At 47.7% G+C, this 19,769-nt stretch overlaps 1 protein-coding gene across 1 annotated transcript in view; it reads right to left on the reverse strand.

Annotated features, from left to right (window-relative positions):
- The window catches only part of ALX4 (ALX homeobox 4), a 43,371-nt gene that overhangs the window by 12,105 nt on the left and 11,497 nt on the right, over positions 1-19,769 (reverse strand). The window contains exon 2 of the mRNA XM_014873524.2: positions 2,761-3,071. Within this exon, the coding sequence (XP_014729010.2) occupies positions 2,761-3,071 (311 nt within the window). The remainder of the gene's footprint in view (positions 1-2,760; positions 3,072-19,769) is intronic.

A 19,769-nucleotide genomic window follows, 5' to 3' on the forward strand; every position in this document is an offset into this window, starting at 1 on the left:
CCCCAGGAAGCCAAGCTTGGCCAGAGGGGATGACCTTCAGCCAAAAGCTGTGGGAGGGCGCATCACACCTTGAACCTGTGCCTCACATTTCTGCCATCTTGCTTTGCTTAGTTCAGCTTTGCAGGCAGCTGAAGCTGACCTCCAAAACATCATTCCAGGGCAGGATTATCCCTTACATGACCATATCTTCCTTGGGTGAGGGACTACTGTGCTTCCCTCAAAGCCCATGGGGCTGCAGTAGGTGTGCGCCCAAGCACCCCACAGCAGCTAGAGCCTCTCCCAGTGTTGTGGAGTGTCTGAGTACCTAGCAGCTCTCTGGCTTGCAGGTGAAAAGTAATGAGGGGCTCATGCCTCATTTGTGATTTCCACCCTCTAGCCATTGGTTCTTGGCCCTTGCAGCAGGCATGTGCTTTGCCATCAGCCTCCTGAGCTGCAGCCCCATGCCCATACCCACTCTTGGGCTGTGAGCTAATAGCCCTTGATGCCACACTACTGGTGTTGAAAGACCCCACAGAGCAGAACTGCCCACGGGATGGGAGACCAAAGTCAAGGCTAAGCAAGCTATAGCACAACCCAGAGGTGGAGACAGGCACTAGGGTGATTCTCTAAGGCTTTGTCTCCAAAAGCCTCACTCTCAGGATCAGCAGAAGAGCCCTGTGCCACCACAGACTGTGCCTCCCAGGGGCTGCCACTGCCATGCCAGGACTAAACAGCTCTCTAACCAGCAGCCTCGGCCCTGGGAGCACATTTGAGATACCTGGGCAGCCTCTGGGCCGGCCCAGCCAGCACCAGCAGCACTGGGCACAAACCTGCTGGCTCTTGCTCTGCACTGATGGAGTCTGCACTGCTCTGACAGCCTGGCAGTCCTTCATCATGAGGTCATGGCCTGGTGCCAGCCCATGGCCCGAGTCACCGGGCCCTTCCCGGCAGAGCTGGGGAATGACTGAGATTCAAGGGCTTACCCCTTTCACCATGGGGTAAGTGCTCGAGCAGCCAGGCCACTTAGACCAGCCCTTCAGCAGCTCTGTCACACGAGCCCTGTCATCGCCATCCCAAGTGAGAGGTGTGCACTGGCAGGAGCAGGAGCAGGGAGGCTGTTCTTGGCTGCCCGTGGCAGCAGGCTACTGGCACGCTTATCCCAGAGCAAGCTGAGACCCCTCTTTGCCAAATATACTCCTGGCGACCTAGGGAGTTCTTCTGCCCTCAGCTGAAGTGTGATCCAGTGGTAAAGTGGGGAAAAAACCCTGAAATGAGGGGTCACAGGTAAGGAATGTGTAAATTGCATCTGTCTTGCCTGCCCTGGGTCTGATGGCCAGCCCTGCACGCTGCCTGGGAAGACACAGTAGCTGCAAACCCTGGCTCTGAAGCGAGCAGGAGGAGCTCGCCACCCTCCAGCACCTCATTCTCATTCCTGAGCTAAAGGAATTTCATGCACTGTGCAGCCAGTAACCCGATGCCATGCCTGGCCTCCCAGGAGACCCCATTAGCACTTGTGGTGTGTTCTTGGGAAATCAAGAGCTGCATCCAGTGGCACAAGTAGAGAGCTGATGTTTGCAGCACTGCCTGGCTCTGCCCATCCTGCAGTGATCAGCACCAGTGGGAATCGCACTGCTGCCTACTGAAACGCAGCCATGTCCAGCCTGAAGAGAAACAGCTGTGGGGAAGAAGAGCACACCGGCCCTGCAAACCAATTAAGGAAAGCAGACAAGAAAATTCTTGCTTCTGGCTGAATCCAGTAGTGAATGTACAAACTAAAATGGACTTAAGCAGGGATGTGGGCCTTATTTGCAACAACTACTTGTAAAGGTTAAAGCAGAGGCTGCCAGACAGCTGGGAATATTCCTGGTATAAAAGATAGAATCAGGTGTCTCCATGGGCCAATTATTCTTGATGCTTATGCATGTTCTGGAGGTGGTGAGCTGACAAATGCATGCAGATGGAAGTTACAGGATTAGCTGTGCTGGAGAAGGAGCTGGCCACCACAGTGTGAGCTGGGGATGTCCACTCCATGCAGTGTGCTCCTTTTTGCACATGCTTCTGAGCCCTGACAGGCCTCCTGTTTAACCTTGACTCAGAGGAAAGAGCAGTAGTCAGAGAATCATTCCCTGCTTTGATGTGGATTTTGGGTTTGCTGGGCCCCCAGGTTAGTTCGAGGGAGCTAGTTCATGAGACCTGGCACCTGTGTAGGTGGAGGTGATTGAGTCTGTCAAAAGAGTATGGCTATTTGACTCTCCTGCTCCTCCTAAGGTGGTGGGTGCACCTTTTGCCTCCAGATCTCCAGCTTTCATGCAGTCTCAGTGCCTGCCAAGCAGGTGACAAGAGCTGCCTCTCTTGTATCACCTCATATTCTCTGGTACTGAGCTCTCAGTCACCTCTGCAGCCCCATCTGCCTGAAAAAGCCCATCCTGTGGAAAAGCTTGCTCTCACTTGGATTAAGGAACCTGTGTCCTCTGCAAGCCTCCTGAAGAGAGCAGGTTTTGTGCAAGCTTTGTTCAGGGTGGTGGTGAGGCTTTCCCACCCTCTGTCCCATTAGCTCAAGGGCAAGAGGTGTTTCTGTGAACACTGGATTGCAGGGCACCAGACCAAATAAAGGAGCTGGCACCAGTGCCAGATGTGGATGTACCTCCTTGTGCTTTCCCTGTGCCACAGGCTCTAATTAGGGCTTGGCTGCCTGCACCTTACGGTGGGGCTGCAAAGGAACCTCAGAGGTTTTTTGCAGCTCATCCAGCCCTCACCCAGCCCCAGGATTTCCCCCCATACCTGCACACGAGCCTCAGTGAGGTCTGTCCTCATGGCTAGCTGCTCCCTGGCATAGACATCGGGATAGTGGGTCTTCTGGAAGACCTTCTCCAGCTCCTCCAGCTGGTAGCTTGTGAAGGTGGTGCGGTTCCTCCGCTTTTTGCCCTTGTTGCTCTCCGAGTCAGTCTTGTCCATGGGGCTGGGGAGGTCTGTGCTGGCCCGGTCCTGGGGCACTTTCACCCCGGCTTCCTTCACGCTGAGGTAGCTGCTGTCCATTGCTGAAGGGTCGGAGTTTGGCTGCAAGTCAGGCTCTCCCAAACTGCTTTCCTTACCTAGGGAGGTAGGGGAGGGGAGGGAAGGGAAGAGGAGGGCAGATTTGACCAGGGGTAAGGGGCAGGGAGAGAGAGAAAAGGAAACAGATATAAATCTTTTGACCAATTTTGCCCAGCACAGATGGGCAAGAAGAGGTTGGGGCAAGCTCTCTCAGCTCCTGCTCCTTCTCAGAGACCTAGGTTAGAGGATCAGCCCTGCACACTCAGGTGCACACACCCTGGCAAGGCCCTCCTTCAACCTCTCAATAGCCACATCAGGGTTGAACATGGAGCACTACATTCCTTGGTCCTGGCCACAGGGAAGGTCTCTGAGAGGCATCCATCTGCTCCTTGCACCATACAGGTCCTCTGTCACCAGCCCATCTGTGCTATCCTGCTGCATAACACAGAAGAAAACCAGTACACAGCAGGTGCAGTGGGGTTTGTTTTCTGCTCCTGCATCCTCAGGCAGCAGTGGTGTGTCAGCAGAGGTGCTCCTGTCTGGCACCCCCAGTCACTCCCACAGCCTTCTGCCAGGACTTGCACTGCTTTTGGCATGGAAAAGGACAGTATGAGACACCTGCAGGAACAACATCCCCTGTGTGCAGGGCAGAGGGAAATGAGAGGAGTGTGACAGCAGTCTGGGGGCTGTTCCCACCTGGTTGGTCTCAACAATTAATAATTAATGAGACATGACATATGAGAGCAGTATGGCAGCACAGGAAGAAGACATTTCAACCACTGAACCAGTGAACTATTTCCTTTCTAAGGCTTAAGAGCTACAGTAAAACCACCTTTGAGCTTTGTAACAGGGTATATGCATCCTGTGTGTCCTCTCCTGCACACCTCCTGTCTCCAGTGACAGTGGTGTCCCCTTCACTGGCAAGAGTGATGCTCGGCCAGCAGGACCCTGGTGGGGACCCATGGCTCTGCCTCATCTGATGCCACTGCTGCTCTGCATGGCGGGCTGAACCCAGGACACAAAAGAGAGCTGTGTGAGTGACTGGTCACCTGGCATATAGTGCACAGCCAAATGTCACACCTGGCTGCATTTCTGACTGAGATCTTTGGGCAAAAACATGGTAGCCCTACTGCAGGTTTTAACCTTGAGCTGCTATGCTCAGTTCCTAAATGTGTGGGGAGTGATACTGTGGTATTTTGCATACTCTCCTTACCAAGCCAAGAGCACATCAAGTGTCTCATTTTTTTTTGAAATTTCACTTTAATCTATTTTTAAAAGTTTCCAGGCCAGGATCAGTCTTTCTGAGAAACAGCTCCACTATTTAGTGATGTCCCCACTGGGAGCTTTTCCCAGGCAATGTGATAGCCAGGGTCATTAATGCCAGCTTAGGCATCTTAGCCTGTGTCTTTGGCAATACTCATCTCTTGTTACAAAATCCTTTTGCTAATTCACACTATATTTACAGTTTAGCCCTTCTGTGAACAGCTCTGTCACATCTTCACAGCCAAAAGCCCATGAAAAATGTTGTGAGAAGGTGTACAATGTACAAGTCCGTGCCCATCTCTCACTCTCCCAGCTGAAAGACTGCACTGAGATGATTGGGATGAAACCAGGAGGATGAAATGTAGCTGTCACCCTCAGGCATGAGAGCAAGGGTGGCCCAGATTTAACCCTTGGGGTATGAGGTACGAGAGGGATTTGAGAAGAAAATTGCTCAGGTGGTACAGAGGGCTTGTAGGCAGACCTTGGATGAAGGCAATGGAATTACCTGCCACTTTCACCCTACTGTGATTTCACATTTATTGCTTTCTCTAATATTGTTCCTTCAGACTTTTAAGAAGCTCCCTATAAAATTTACCAAAGCTTGATGTCTATCTCAGCGCTCCTTGCTTTGATTCTTGGGAACATTTTGCCAAAACTTATGCTCCCTGGGTTCCAGGACCAGTGTCTAGGCCAGTGTCTGACACATTGCCTCCTCTTTGAACCTGCCTTCTCCAACTGGCTGACCTCTCCCATTGCTCCTGGGGGATGCAGGTGGACAGACCTGCCCAAAATGGGCTGGGAGAGTGCCCTGCCCCGCAGCCTTGGTAAATCATATGCTATGGACATGGTATTTATAATTTTTACAACTGAAAATAAAACAGTTCCAGAAAGTCTGCAGCAATAGACTACCACCTATGGGACTCAGTAGAGACAGAGTAATAAATAAAGTATTCCAAGAGGTTGGAGTTTTTTTCTCTTTCTCTCTTTCTTTTATTATTTATGATGCTGGGAAGCTCAGTACCTTTTCCCCCACGGCTTTGTGTTGGCTGCCTCCCTAACTCCTAAGACCCCTGCAGCTCCAGCAGCACCAAAAACAAGACCTGAAGCCTTACTTGGGAACTCCTCTGCTGGTTTTTATGTGCTTCAGAAGCTCAGTTAGCTGGGGAAGGATCAGCACAAAGACACACACATAGAGAGAGAGAGAGAAGATCTGTGTCTGTTCTAATTTCATTGACAGCACAGCTCAAACTGCAGCTGAGAGCTGGGACTTTCGGCAGTGATAAGTTATCTCTGTCACAAACCATCAGCCCCAAGGAGCAAGGACTGTCCCTGCTGCACACACAGTGGGTGTTCCTGTGCCTGCTCTGCCAGCCCAGAGCCCTCCTTGCAGCTCAGCCACGCTGCTCTCATGCTCCTGCACTGCAGCAGACATGGGCTTCTTCACCTCTAGCCCCTGGGGACCCTGGTAGGGATGAACTGTTTCCATGGAAGGGACAGGATGGCAGCACAGGGAGGGCATGGTGAGCACCCACCCTCAGCTGAGCATCCCAAGAAGTAACTGTCATTCCCTAGAAACAGGCTCCCTGACCTCGAAACAGTCACGCTAGCTGCTGAAGTGAAACAAATTGCATACATCTGCATATGGATATGCCCAGACTTCCTGTAACTGGAGATGGCCTCAAAGTTTCAGTGCAAAGTTTGGGGTGTCTGTTTCTAATCAAACCTAGGGAGACCTTGAGTTACATATTGTGAAGATCTCCATGGAAGGAGTTAATGTGAGCATCACTGCACCCTTACAAGCCCGACAGGACAGCTTGGTGCCTCCTTCTCTGCTTGCCAATCCATCCTTGCCCTTGTAGCTGTAGAAGGAGGATATTTTCTGTCTTCCCAAATTATACCCTGCACTCCCAGTGCCTTGGATGCCTGCTAGACCATCAGCACTCCCAAGACCTTCCCTGAGTCACCCTGTGTCAGCTGCCGAGGGACAGTCCAGGATAACTGGGCATATGGGTCCCAAGCATCCTGCAGCTCCTTTTGGGCAGGAGGGATGCAGGCATTCCCACTTCTTCTGCAGGGAATATGCCTTTCAAATCTCACCACATCTGTCCTGGGAACCCTACAGAGGAGAAAGAGGATGCAAGAGACACAAGACCATGTTCACCTGTGACAATGAGGTAAAACACTGAGACAGCCAGGCATTGTGCTGCTCTGCTGCCATGCTCCTGAAGGGAGCAGTCATCTTTATCATGCTGTCAGAATGTTGGGATTCATAATTTGGATCTGTTTTGTTCCTCAGGTGTGCTATTCTGAGAGGATGATGAAGTAAAATCTTCACTATGTACAATCTTATCCATGGAATTTAATTTAGAGCAAAGTTCAGCTTGGTGCATCCACGGGGATGGAGACTGGGTTATTTCCAACACACAGCTTCAGGCCCAACTTGAAATGGTAGGTTTGCTTTGCACAGCACATGCATGACAAATCACAGCTCCTGCACGATAGGCTCCTTCACACAGAGCCTGTGGCAGCAGCCCCACAGCCCATAAGGCTGCAAGAGAGCCACATGGCCAACATTACCAGGGACACAGCCAGCACAGGGCAGCTTCCCCTGGGCTCCAGGCAAAGCAGCCTGCTGGGTCTTGGCACTGCTATTGTACTGCTCTGGTGACATCTTGTCCAAGCTATTACAGTTTCAGCAAAGAGCTGATGCCATCCCAGTCCTGGGAGGCTACAAGGGTAGCCTGGAACACCTACTGGCATGTGGCAGCTCACAGACATTGTCTGTCTGTGGACAGTTCATGTCCAAAGAGCATGGTGCAGGTGGCATGGGGCTTCCCCAGCCTGCCCCTCTGCTCCCACACTAAGTGACACCGGGGTCTTCTGCCTTCCTGTCCAAGTGTGGGCATAAGAGTGTTCCCCCCTGCCCACCCCCAAATTCTATGGCCTCCACTGCTGGCCACTTCAGGGTGCCTCTCCTTGCCTGCACAGGAGTGATCTGACTCTTCATAGCAATGAGGCTTTAAAAAAAAAAAAAGTCATTCTCTCAACTCTTGCTTAAATATCAGTGCTAAAATTTTGGCTAGAGAAGGTTCATGGAGTGTATTTTACACTTCTTACCAAGGCAGATTTGCACCACACTGAGCCAGCACACCTCAAGGACTTGGCCAACCACAGGAACCTTCTGCAACTCGTGAGATCTTACCTTAACACGTGCTGAAACCATGATACTTGTTTCTAAGCTGTCTGTTGCAGTCTTCTGCCTCCTATTTATCATTAAAGTCTAGAAGCCAGCACAAAACTATGATTTAAAGAACATCCACGTTTTCGGTTATATAGGAAAAACCAAAGTGACTGAATTTTAGATTTATAAAGAGCCAAATATTTAGGTTTATTTCTGTTCAGGAAGTCAGTGCTCTTGCAGTCTGCACATGTAGAAAAACTTTTAGCACTTTTTTAGTCATATGTGGCATCACCGATTTTATTAGCAATGATCAGATGCTTAATCATACTTTCACTCTTGTGTCCAACTGAAGTGTAAAATGGGGCAGCATTCGTCTCTTAAATGCAGGTGGTATAATTTTGCATAGGACACAAACCATTGGCTTCATTCTGGAAGCTGCAGTTACTGTTTCCTGCTAATCAACTCCATTTCAAGTTTGGATAAGGATGAATATATGGCCCATCCATCCCTCCCATACAGGGACCTCCTTTGGTTGATTCTGCAGAACCTGAAGGAAGTCTGAATATGGTTTATGTTCTAAAATGGTCTATGAAGCTGTTCCTCTGCTCATGGTACAGCATTCACTGGCTTCCCATTGTGCTCAGGAGACCACTGCATGAATGTTCTCATCTGCATGGACACCATCCATCTCTGCTGAGCTTGTCAAAGCTGCTGGCACTTCTGCTCTGCTGCCTGCAGCCTCCCGAGGCTCTAGAGCAAAGGGGGGGACACACTCAGTGATTACTCACAGACTAAAAATACCTGTGAAATGTCTGATCACCTTGGGGAGCTAATTACAGACAGAGCAAAGTCCTACAGAAAATTCTACTTGTACAAGAATGAAAGGGGGAAAGGAGTGTGCTCCTCCTGACCATACCTGGGGCTCCCCTCTTTGAGAAGAAACTTATTTTTCTGATCAGCAGGAACAATACTAAGGCCTGGAGCAGAAAGGTCTAAAAACTTCCTTCTATTTCTGAAAAGCAGTCTGGAGACTGTTGAAGATCCCACACAGTATGTCCATGGGTGGTTTTTTGGTGGCCCTGAAGCCAGTGTATAACTTGAGTCACTGGCTCTACCTCCACTGTGTGCCTGGGAGATGTTTCTCTGTGAGTCAAATTCACCTCAGCCCTGGCTGCACTTAAGCCCTCTTGTTCCTGGCTGGCTAGTTGTCCTGGAGTAAATCACTGTATGAGTTTGGGGACAGACAGCTTGATAAACATTAACTCTAGTGCTGCTGAGGAGTTTACATCACAGCAAGCCTGGGGAATATGCACAATTTACTTGGGAAAATTGCTGTTCCTCTCACTTTTATTCTGAACTAGCTTCACCCCCCCAATAAAAACATCTGTTTTTGAGGGCATGTGTTGCTTTATTGCTTGATTAGCTGGATTCACACACCCTGTGGCTACTTGGAGAGACCTCAGCATTGTCTGTTCAAATGCAACATGTGCTGCTTGCTCCTCTTTCATGTTTTTTAAAGGACGCTAACAAAACTGGCTTTTACATAAACAAATCAACTCTGAAAACTCTGCATAGAAGCTGTGGCTAGAGAAAAAGGCACAGCTCATTCCCCAAGTCCTTTTTCATGTGGCACATTCATCTGAAAAGGAGCAAAGTGCTGACTAGCAAATTTTGAAGGCACAAAAATGCTTCTAGCAACCTGCTGCAATTGCAGTTGACTTTCTGGTTCCCAGAACATAATATAAGGAAAGAGCAAGAAAATGTACTGCCATTGCCTCCATGGAGAGAAAATAAAACTGCTCCATTGCATACCATGGCTTCCTCACTACTGAATATGAAAGGAGATTATTGCTTATGCCAATATTCTGGAGCTGGGCATCTCAGTTCTCTCTGATGAGCCTATTAATTTCCCAGTGACATGGTTTTGTCCTCTCAGACACCTGAAGGTCTTCAGTGTTGCAGGGGGTGACACAGTGCCTTGGGAATATGCCAGGATCAGCCACAAGATGACTTTTTAAGGGACAGCAGATGGAAGTGACAGCCACCTCAGTGTGGCTCATTAGAGAGCCTCATTAGATCCCACAAAGATGCTCCCAGGCACAGAGCTGGGGGTGATCAACAAGTTTGCAGCATGCCGGGCTATGTGCAAAGTTTGAAAGTATGACAGACAAGATGGGTGGGCTACTGCATTTTAAAATGTCTCATTTCCCACTGTAGGCATGTCACAAACAGCTAGAAAAAAAATTTTAGATTTTTGTCCATCCTACTTGTGTCTCTGCCTAAAGCAGTGCATGTGAACCAAAAGCCATCTAGAATCTCAGAACTGATATATCCCCAGTGAGTACCAGCCAAGGAAGATGGACAAAGCAGGCAAGGATGGGAAAGGGACTTGAAAGGGCTTTCAGTTTCCTCTTGGCTCTGGTTTTTGATACCTTTTGGATAAGTAGTCTCCTCCTTCCCAAGCAGTCCTGCATGCTTTGCCATGATAGTGATTGCCTGAGGCTATTGGTTTTTCCTAAGCTCCTCAGAGCTAGATGTAAGCACCTAACTGCTCTGAAGCCTTGGCTCAATGCTGAATAGATGAAATATGTGATTTCATTAAGAAAAAAATCAGTATCACTAATATTGGACGAAGTATTGAATGGTCATCTCAGTCATAGACTCATACCTACACACGGACTAGTAACTATTGATTGGGATTTCAGTCCAGAAGAGTTCACAGATCCTTGGGCAAGTGAAAGACAGAAAAGACAGATCCTCAGTGCTGTTTGCTGAAGGCTTATGTTCTTCACAGACAGGCACTGTAGGGTTTTGCACACCTTGATGCTCTGTCCTGATGTGAGAACTCTGTTCTGAGCTGAGTTCTCCTATTGGGACATCCTTACTGGCTGTCAGCATCTGGAGCAACATCTGCCCAATCCACCTGGTCTGCCTTACTTTGGGATCATTCAGTTATCCCTCTGTTGTGTTGTTTTTAGAAATATCTAGATCTGTCAAGGTTGCCCCTCCTCTGCTTGGATGCTGTCTCAGGCCGAGTTAGTGACAGTGGCACCTTAGGAAGCCAGGATTCAACCCCCTCCCTGTGCTGGGGCCCTGTGAAGTCAGACCCTGCACCTGGAGCAGGGAAAGGCAAGTGCTGTGGAGCTCTGGGGCTGACAGCAGGCAGTGCCACTCGGTGCCTGCAGTTCAGATGTCAGTGGTAGATGAGGTAGATGCAGGGCCTAGGGCTAAGCTCTCACTCTGAAAGGAAGAGCATAAGAACTCCCATCAGATGCAGATTTATGTATTCATCTTAACCTCATCCATGCTGTTTGGCCACTGCAAGGATCTGAAAAGATCCCTCACCTGAGCACTGCAAGAGAAAAAGAGGCTCTTCTCTGCTAGCTATCATCTTCTCCAGAGGTTTCCCCTGCAACCAGTCAGTGCCTCTCTCTTCCCCACAGCATGGCCCGGACATTTTCCTTACAATTTCCATCCTAGGCTGTGTTCTGGATGAGCAGGACCTCTGCTCTGTCAGGGTGAGAGGGAGTCATGCAGCCTTCTACATCTCAATGTGTGTGTTGCCTTCCATGCTAACCACATGCCAAGTGAGGCACCACCAGCCATCACCTGTGACAGAAGGTATAAATCAGCCGTCTAGTTAAGAAGGGAGTGGGGGATGCTACTTCGTGCTGGGGAGACAAAGCTGCCTGAAGGGAGTTGATCCTTGCTCTGATGTCTGGCTATGGCACAGTTTAATTCCCTGCTGCCAGCTTGCAGAGTGATTCACCCCATCCTGTGAGTCGGTGCCTGCCTGGACGCTGTTCACATCATTGGTTGGTTGGTCTGTCTGCCTCTCTCTGCGTTCTTCTGTCTGTCTGCTTTGCAAAAGCAACCTCTCTGCAGCAGAGACAGCCATGCATTGCTGAAGTTTAGCTGCCTCCCAGAGGTGACTTCTAGTTGCCTGTTCTGTGCTGCTGGTAGCAGTGCTGGACCTGCAACCTGAAATTGCTGGCTGAGAAGAGGGGCAGGAGGAGGGAGGTTCAGGCCATTTTGTAATGGGCTGGGCAAGAGCTCAGCTGCATCTGCATTATGAAGTCCTGGTTCAAATTAATGACAGACAAACTTCAGTGGCCAGGGCGGTGGCCAAGCAGGTTGTGCCCATCTGAAGCAGCCAGCCTGCAGCCCTAGTCCAGCAAGGCACTGCCCCACATGTGTGTCCCTGCACTGCCCTTAAGTGCAGTGTTGTGTACTTCAGATGGGCAGTCAGGCAGTCCCAAACAAATCTTCCCAACGCCACTCCCATGGCACTCCTTCTGCTTCTCAGTTTGGGCCTCCAGATGCCCCCATGGGGAAGAACTGGGAACTCCTGAGTCTGGATGAGATACTGGGGCAACCCCATTGGAAGCCAATGCACATCTCAGGGGGAATTGGGTGCTACCAGTTACACTTGGAAATTGGAAAGCAGGAGTGATGGAAAGCTGGCATAAAAGCAGAAAACAACCAAAATTGACTGAGCCTCACAGAACCACAGAAAGGGTTGAGTTTAAACATTGAGACAAAGTTTGGGCAAGATTTCTTAGCAAAACAGTTCTGTTGTTCTTCAGTTTTATACAGCTGATTAGTAAAGAAAGGCCCAGACGAGGGAAGAAAAACCTTCAGCCTTCCCCAAACCTGCCTGTTCTTGGAAGAACATCTATAATTCATTTCCATTCCAACTGCACATTGCAAAACTCAAGGCTGGCCAGGTCTGGGAAAATTCCTACAAGCACTAGGCTTTTAGAAGCATTCCAGAAAGAAATTAGGTTTCTGGCTACCAAACCCACTAATTCACAGCCACTGGGCCTGGGCAACAGACTGGCATCAGCTTTTACTGGCAGAGAGTAATAGGGCAGCAAAATCCCAAACTGAAGCAAGAGGCAACACAACCAAACTGGGAACTTGCCAGCCAAGAAGCAAGACACAATAACCTACAGCAAATCTGAGAGCAACAGGTTGTTTCTCCTGACCTTTACACCCTGGTCATGAGGTGGGGGCAGTGCTGCAGCCCCACAGGGGTTTCCTGCAGAGGATGCCAAGTGGGATGGGAAAGCCCAGACCCCTGACAGTGTCTGAAGGTGCAACAGCAAAGCCTGGTACCAGCGACTCTCATCCCTGCTCTCCATGAGATGCAGGTGGTCTCCTGCACCCCACATGCAGTGCAGGGGTACACAGTGACCTCAAGTTCTCTCTGAGGTTGAGATTTGTTTTGAGGTATTGAGGGGATATGGCTGCACTGCATGGCCTGGCCATGAACCATAGTATATCTACACTATAGCTGTGGAGAAAGGCAAAAGACAGAAAAATCCATCTAAGACTGCCTTGCTTGGAAACTCCAGTTGACCCTGACACAGTCTAAACAAATATTTTTTTAAATTACTCAGAATGCCCCAGTCTTCTTATATGTATCCCTAAAGACTGTCATAAAATGTCTACAGAAAGGACTCTGTGAACCTCTGCTGCCCTGCTCTAGAGGCACATATTTCAGCTCCAGTCAAACCGAAGTTTAATAAACCCTTGGCCTCTGTAGGTTCCCTCCAGCCTCTCAGCAAACAGTTCTCCCCTGCCTCAGTCTGGCTCTGGCTCTGTGTCCACCACTGGTGTTTGCCATGAGCTGCAAACCAACACTGCTGCAGCCTCTGATGGGATACTACCAGAAGTTGTGAGTGCTATGCTCTTGCACCTCATGTTTTTTTTCTGCTGAGGCTGAGAGGAGTAGGGAAAGAATGTTTGAAACACTCCCTCCTTTGTCATCAGCTCTGAAGCATATATACCCACTTAGGACTCCTCTGGAGCTTTAGCTCCACATCCTTCATATCCCAGAAGAGAGAAGGCATATGTTGACTATGGGAGCCAGGATAATCTAAGTCTTTTGAATGATACCAATAGCTGATGCAAGCCACTGTGCTTGGTAAAATACTGGGAAACCCTGCTTTCATCATGGTTTAAATACAATGCTTTCCTCATCCAAAAAAATACTTATGTATTGTTCAATAATCCCCCTTTAATGAAGTTTTGCCAATTCATCAAGGAGTAAAAATGATACTGCATGACTTGACCAATTACTCTCATGAGATTCTTGTGCAAGAGCCCAAACACATGGTTCCCAAAGGAAAGGGATGGAAATGATTTACAGAAGCAGTGAGGCAAAGGTTTGTTGATAATGAGGCACTAAGAGGAAATGGGATGAAATGTGCCTAAGATTCATCTAGCAAACGAACAACAAATAATATTCACAATCAGCAACTTACATTTTTAATTTTGAGCTGAGAATAGCAACATTCACAGACTCACAGATTATTCTGAGTTAGAAGGGACTCACAAGGGTCATTGAGTCCAAGTCTGAAGTGAATGGCCCATATGGGGATTGAACCCAAGATACAGGTCAAATGACAGTTATTAAGGAAAAAATCCATTAGGTAGTACTGAACAAGGAAAACATCCACAAAAGTGTGCTCTTACTTGTGAAAGGGGAGTCATGAATTGCTCAAAGGGTAAACTGTGCTTGTCAGCTAATTCAGAGAGCTATGCACTCTGAGGTCAGAGAAAGATTTCATTTCGCTTGAGAACTACTTCACCTTGCAACACATATAATTATCACCGGGGTGGGGGGGGAAATTAAATAAAAAAAACAAAAAACCAAAACAACCAAAAAAACTCAGAAGTAGATTTGCATAAGCCAAGAGCATTTGACCTTTACTTTCTACTCCATATCTGTGTTTCAGTTGTTTTCCCAGACTGTGCCTGGTGAGCCACATTCCCACAGTGTCTGCCCATCCTGTGCATGCTCTCCAGCTGCCTGACCCAGGTGGCCAAAGCTACCAGAGTCTGGCCACTTGTTGTACTTGGTGGTGACCAAATCAGGCCAAGATGTGGATCTCTGACCATCACCTGCACCACGAAATTAATTTATAAATTAAATTATAAATTATAATAATTTATTATATATTATGTATTATTATTTATAAATTATAATAGAATTTATAACTTTATTAATTTATAAAGCCACTCCTGGTACTGTTGTGGCTGCTGATGGTTACACTGTGTGAAGCCTCTGCCAGCTGGAATGGTCCCTGGCTGCTTGGCACCACATTTAGACATGATGCCAGGACCAAACATGTCTACTGGACCCCAGAAGATGAGCAGTGAGAGCACATTCTGAAGGACTTTTGTGCCATTCCTCTTACTTTTTTTCCTAAATACTTCTTGCTTTCTGGGTCTTCGGATCACAGACACTGGAACCCTCTCTGTGGTGAACACTTCTCTGTTTTCTCATCATTATCATCATCCAGTGTTTGAAGGCAATCATTATTTACTGCATGGCATCCACACCCTATTCAGCAGTGTCCTCTGGGCTTCCCACAGCATCCACCAAACTGTGCCAGAGGGTCACACTCGAGTCACAATGAGCCCAGTGAGGTGAAGCCTGAGTTTTAAACAGTACTTAACACTGTCTAATATTTTTGCAGCCTGGAGATGAAGGTCGTGTGCCCCTCAGATGTCCTGAATCATGCAATACCTTTGTATCTTGGCCAAGTAGATCTAAGCCCCCATTCAATCCAACACACTCCTCAGTCTTCAGAACAAGTTTCTGCCACATCAAAATTCCTTGTTCTTATCCCAGCCTTTGCTCCCCTTCTTTGCCTGGGTCCAGGCAAGGGTGGACAAACTACTGTGGTAAATGGCCACTGCAATAAGAGTAAGTTCAGACCTGCCTGAAAACACTCCAAGAACATGAGAAATCTGCAGTGTCTTCAGGTGTGAAAATCAAAGGTGTCACTACTGAGACAGTTCAAACCACAACTCCTTATGGCTAGTTGTTTGATAATTTTTCAGAGGAAAGGCACAAAGCACATTTCCTACCCAAAGCCCAGCTCCACTGTAAATCTGATGATCTTGCTGCACAGTGCAGCAGAACTTATGAAAAAATCATCATCAGATTTTTTTTCCTGACGTGGAGAAAACAAAAATGTGCTTAGTTTTAGTTACATTCTTGGAAATGGCTTAATTGATTCAGAAGAACTTAAAAAAAAAAAAAAAAAAGTATTATAAAAACAGCCAGAGGCAAACAACTGCTGTGGGAGCTTTTAGGCAAGATTGTTAAGTTTTGATTAAGTTAGAAGGAACTGGATGCAGGATTGTGGTATGAAGTGTCAGACAGTAGACACAAACAACACTGACTCTGGTAACACATTTTCCTAACAGAAAACAAAAAAATCATGACTCTTGGAAGGAGGGGAACTCCTGGAGCTCCACTAGTTCTCAACCTAACTGGATGATTACGTGAAAGATAATGACCATGAAAATCAGCCTAAATTAAAAAGTGGAATTCATGCCCACTTTTGTGTTTGCTTCCAGTTAACATTCCAGAATGGGATCATATTGACATGAGTGGCTACAAATGTGAAGTAAACATTAGCAAGCATTTACATAAATCATCTTTAGAAACTTGTGAAAAGGAATATTTGTCCCAGAAACCTGCTTCTGCCAGAGGTGCTCCTCCAATCAGGGGACAAGGACTCATCGTTTGTGTCCACCATGTACCCACCTTCCACTCCACCACAGATGCCCTTTCAGCCCCCTGCTCCTTGCATCAGTTCACACACACACACACAATCTGCTGACCAAAGATTACTCACAAGCATCATCCCAACAACAATTTTGTGTCCCAGACAGACCGCAAAAACTCATACCTTGCTCACAATTTGCAAATAAAACATGGGGTATACATCCTTCCTGCTCCCTGACTCCCAAAATACTTCCTTAGGGGAGCCCTTACTCTGGGAGATGGCTGATCTCCATGAGGGTGGCTGTGTGTTTACATGGACCATAACTCAGAAAGTCTCTGCCTAGAGACATCATGACATCAGTACCACAAGGAGAGCTTCAGTGCTTAAAAGCTGCCTTTCCTAGCAGGATGGGAAGCACCAGGAGGTGCTTAAAAGCAGGTGGAAAGAGTGACTGCAGGCAGGACGGCCTAGAGAGGAGAATAAAATACACAATCAGAAAACATGGGCTAGAATCAGTGCACCTGGAAAGCACTGGTTGGAAAGGTATGTGCTGTTTCAGTTTCCTAGATGAGAGCAAGCAAGATCCCTTTTCACCAGCTGTCTTTCTGTTCTCTTCAGAAACAAGCCTGTCTGCAAGGGTCTGGAAAGGTTGAAATTTAGGCAGAACAGATAAACACTTCAGTTTCCAATGTCTGAGGGCTCCTGGAATTAATGGGGTGACAGGCACTGGCTGGCCTCTCTTTCCCCAAAGCATTTCCAGCTCATGGGCTCAGAGTGCTTGCAGGGAAAGATACTGGGGGCTGCAGTGGGTTGCTTTCTCCTTCCTTCTCATCTCAGACTAGGCTTCCCACACACTGCCTTCACAGATTTACTGTCTCACAGTACATTTGGGTCATGGTTTTTCAGATTCATGAGAGGCAAACATGCCTGTGTGGGAATGTGTGATTTCTTCTGCAATTCGTTTGGTTTATAGGGCTTTCAGGAGAAAATATACAGTCGGATGTAAATAATGGGACTCCAAACTCCAAAACCCCTTCAGTGAACAGAGTTATGAGTATGTAGCTTCCAAGAAGCCAGGGATCTAAAGCCAAGGTTTTAGTGCTAGAGGAAACTCTCCATTCCAAAGAAGGGAGCACAGCCCTGGGCTGTGCCTGCTGGTAACGAGAGACTTGCCTGGAATCAGGGACCCTCTGAGTACTTGTGGCTTATGTCCTCAGTTTTCCAAAGCAAAGATGCTGCTTCCTGAATTTGCTTAAACCACATTGTTCTTTCCACTGACACCTCCTACAGCTTATGAAGCTGAGGCTTATAAACTGCTATACAGTCCAATCTGCTTCAAACTCTAGTACACTGTGGACTACATAACATGAGTTTGAAACTTTGTCAAGAACATGATCTAAGAAACAGAAAATAAAAGGTTACTTTTTCTCCTGTCAGCCGATGAACTCTGGTGTTTGGATGCTATAGTAGAAAGCTTCATCGATTATTACCAGGCAGTGAGAGTCTGGAACCCATTGTACCATCTTCTTGTTTAAAGGTTTTTGCCCCAGTAGAAAGCTGGGCCAGGAGAGCTGAAGGCTGTGGAGCAGAACTGCCTGCCTGGAGAAGGGGTGGTCTGACATCCCTTTGAGCAGAACACACCAGGACGAGGAACAGGCCACCTCAACCATGGTGCCACACTGCTATCACTGCCATGCTGCCAGCTCCCCTGCTTTCCCCTGCCACCTGGGCCAGGCATGCTCTGAGATGTGCTTTGGGCAGTTTTCAGTGCCCATGCTCTGTGTTAATACTCCTGGCACAGGACTGAACAAAAGGGAACTGATTTACTCACTGCTGTCAGAAATCCCTGCAAAAAAATGCCCTGCTCGGCCTCCTTCCAGAAGAACCCAGACCCATGGACCTACCTCATGCCAGGGATACAGGGAGGAAGAGCAACCAGTGTAGCTATTTACACACTCATATCACATTTTCCTATTGGGACATTTTCATAGAGCTTGGATTGACTTTACTCCCACTGGGATGCCACCACAGGCTTTCAGCTGCTGCTCCCTTTTCTTTTGAAATCCTGAGGAGGAGTTCTCAGCAAAGTTCTTGGTTTTAATGAAATCTGTGGGCTAAATGAGGCCATTCCCTGTTTTTCCCCAGTGGGGAACTAATTTCAACCAGACTCAACACCCTTAGCTGTATTCTTGGCTTTCAGGACCCACTCAGTTACCCTCATAACTTCTCCTTGGCCAGGACCCACTGGCCTCTTATGTGTTAATGCATGTATGTGGTCAGTGCTACAGACCATGGTTTATCTGCTGCAGGCTCCTAATATCTCCATCTCTGCGGGGTGTGCAATCAGCCAGATTTCCACACAAAAGCCTACACCACATTCACATTGCCTGAGGCAATATTTGCACCAGATTTTCTCTAGAAAAACCTCGGCTGTTCCACTTTATTTTTGCAGATTCCAGATAGGCTGGATTTATATAGACCAGATTTATTAATTTCTCACAAGGACTGGGCTATGTTTCCTGGCTAATGTCTGAAGAGGAGAACTGGGGCCAGGCAGTGCTTTGCCTTTACACCAAAAGTCATTAAAACCCAACAGAATAGACAAAGGGCTGGATCAGTCCTGGTCCTTTTGTCACTCTCTACTAGCATCTGACAAACCTGTTGAAATACTTCGGCATCAAAACCTCTGCCTTGTTGCATGCTCTTTGTGTCTAGGTCCCCAAATATGGTGAAAAATTCAGCCCTTAGAAGCTTGGTTGCTATCACAGCCTCATGGTTCCTTTTTGGGTAAACTTCAGGTCATTTTCTAAAGAAATCCATAGCTACCAACAAATATTGTCTGGCAGATTCTGTCTCAGGCAAAGGCCCAACAACATCAACAAAAATGAATCGAGTAAGGTCCCCAGGAAACACTGCTCAGTAGGGTTTCTCCCCATCTTTGGGGACCCACTTTAGAAATACAACACATGCAAGAAGAGCCTCACACCTCCTTGTAGTAATTTTCCATCATCTGTCTGCATTTTCCTCAAAAGCGGTTCTCTCATGGCGTGACTAAAGACTTTACAAATTCAGGACACCGTAGCAAAACACGAGAACCTCTTTTTTTAGTGTTTTGGTGATATTGAGCTCTCACGAGTGCTCATCATTTGTTGTATTATTTTCCCATCTCCTGTACAACATTTCATCTTTAAATTCCCAGCTCTCCCATCATGACCAGAGGGCCTTGCTGGTCTGAAAAGAGTCAAAAAGCAGACAAGGGTGGCAAGTAAGGGTTTGGTTTTTTTAATCACATCTTATTTGACACTAGGAGCCTTTTTGAGGAACACTCCCTTTCAGTTCCATGAACTCTGCTCTTGCAAACTTACATCTATGGATGAAATAGGAGAGTTTTCATTCCTGCACACTGTGGAAGAAAGAGGTAAAAAAGGATGCAGTCTCAGTTTTTTCTTGCTGCCCTGCTGAGGGAAGTATCTGCACAAAATATGCCTTTGAACAAGGCACTGGCAGAACTAGTCTTTGGTGACTGTGCTCTTGTGTCAGTGCTGTTCCGACCCCACAGGCACCCCCAGCTGTGTTCAATGGAAACTGCTTCAGCCCTGAAAATGCCTGGCTGCTCTCCTTTCACTGTCAGGGTAGCTTTCTCTTCTCACAAGGGGCATGTGGAGCTTTTGTAATCCTGGCAAGTCTGCAGCTGAGCCTCCAGGAGTAGGATCAGTGCCCTGCAAGGCCAGACAGGCTGGCAGTTCTGTGCTCCCTTCCCTGGCATTGGGGAAGCACTGCCTCTT

This window comes from Sturnus vulgaris, chromosome 6 (assembly GCF_052056855.1).
Source record: "Sturnus vulgaris isolate bStuVul1 chromosome 6, bStuVul1.hap1, whole genome shotgun sequence".
In the NCBI taxonomy this organism is placed as follows: domain Eukaryota; kingdom Metazoa; phylum Chordata; class Aves; order Passeriformes; family Sturnidae; genus Sturnus; species Sturnus vulgaris.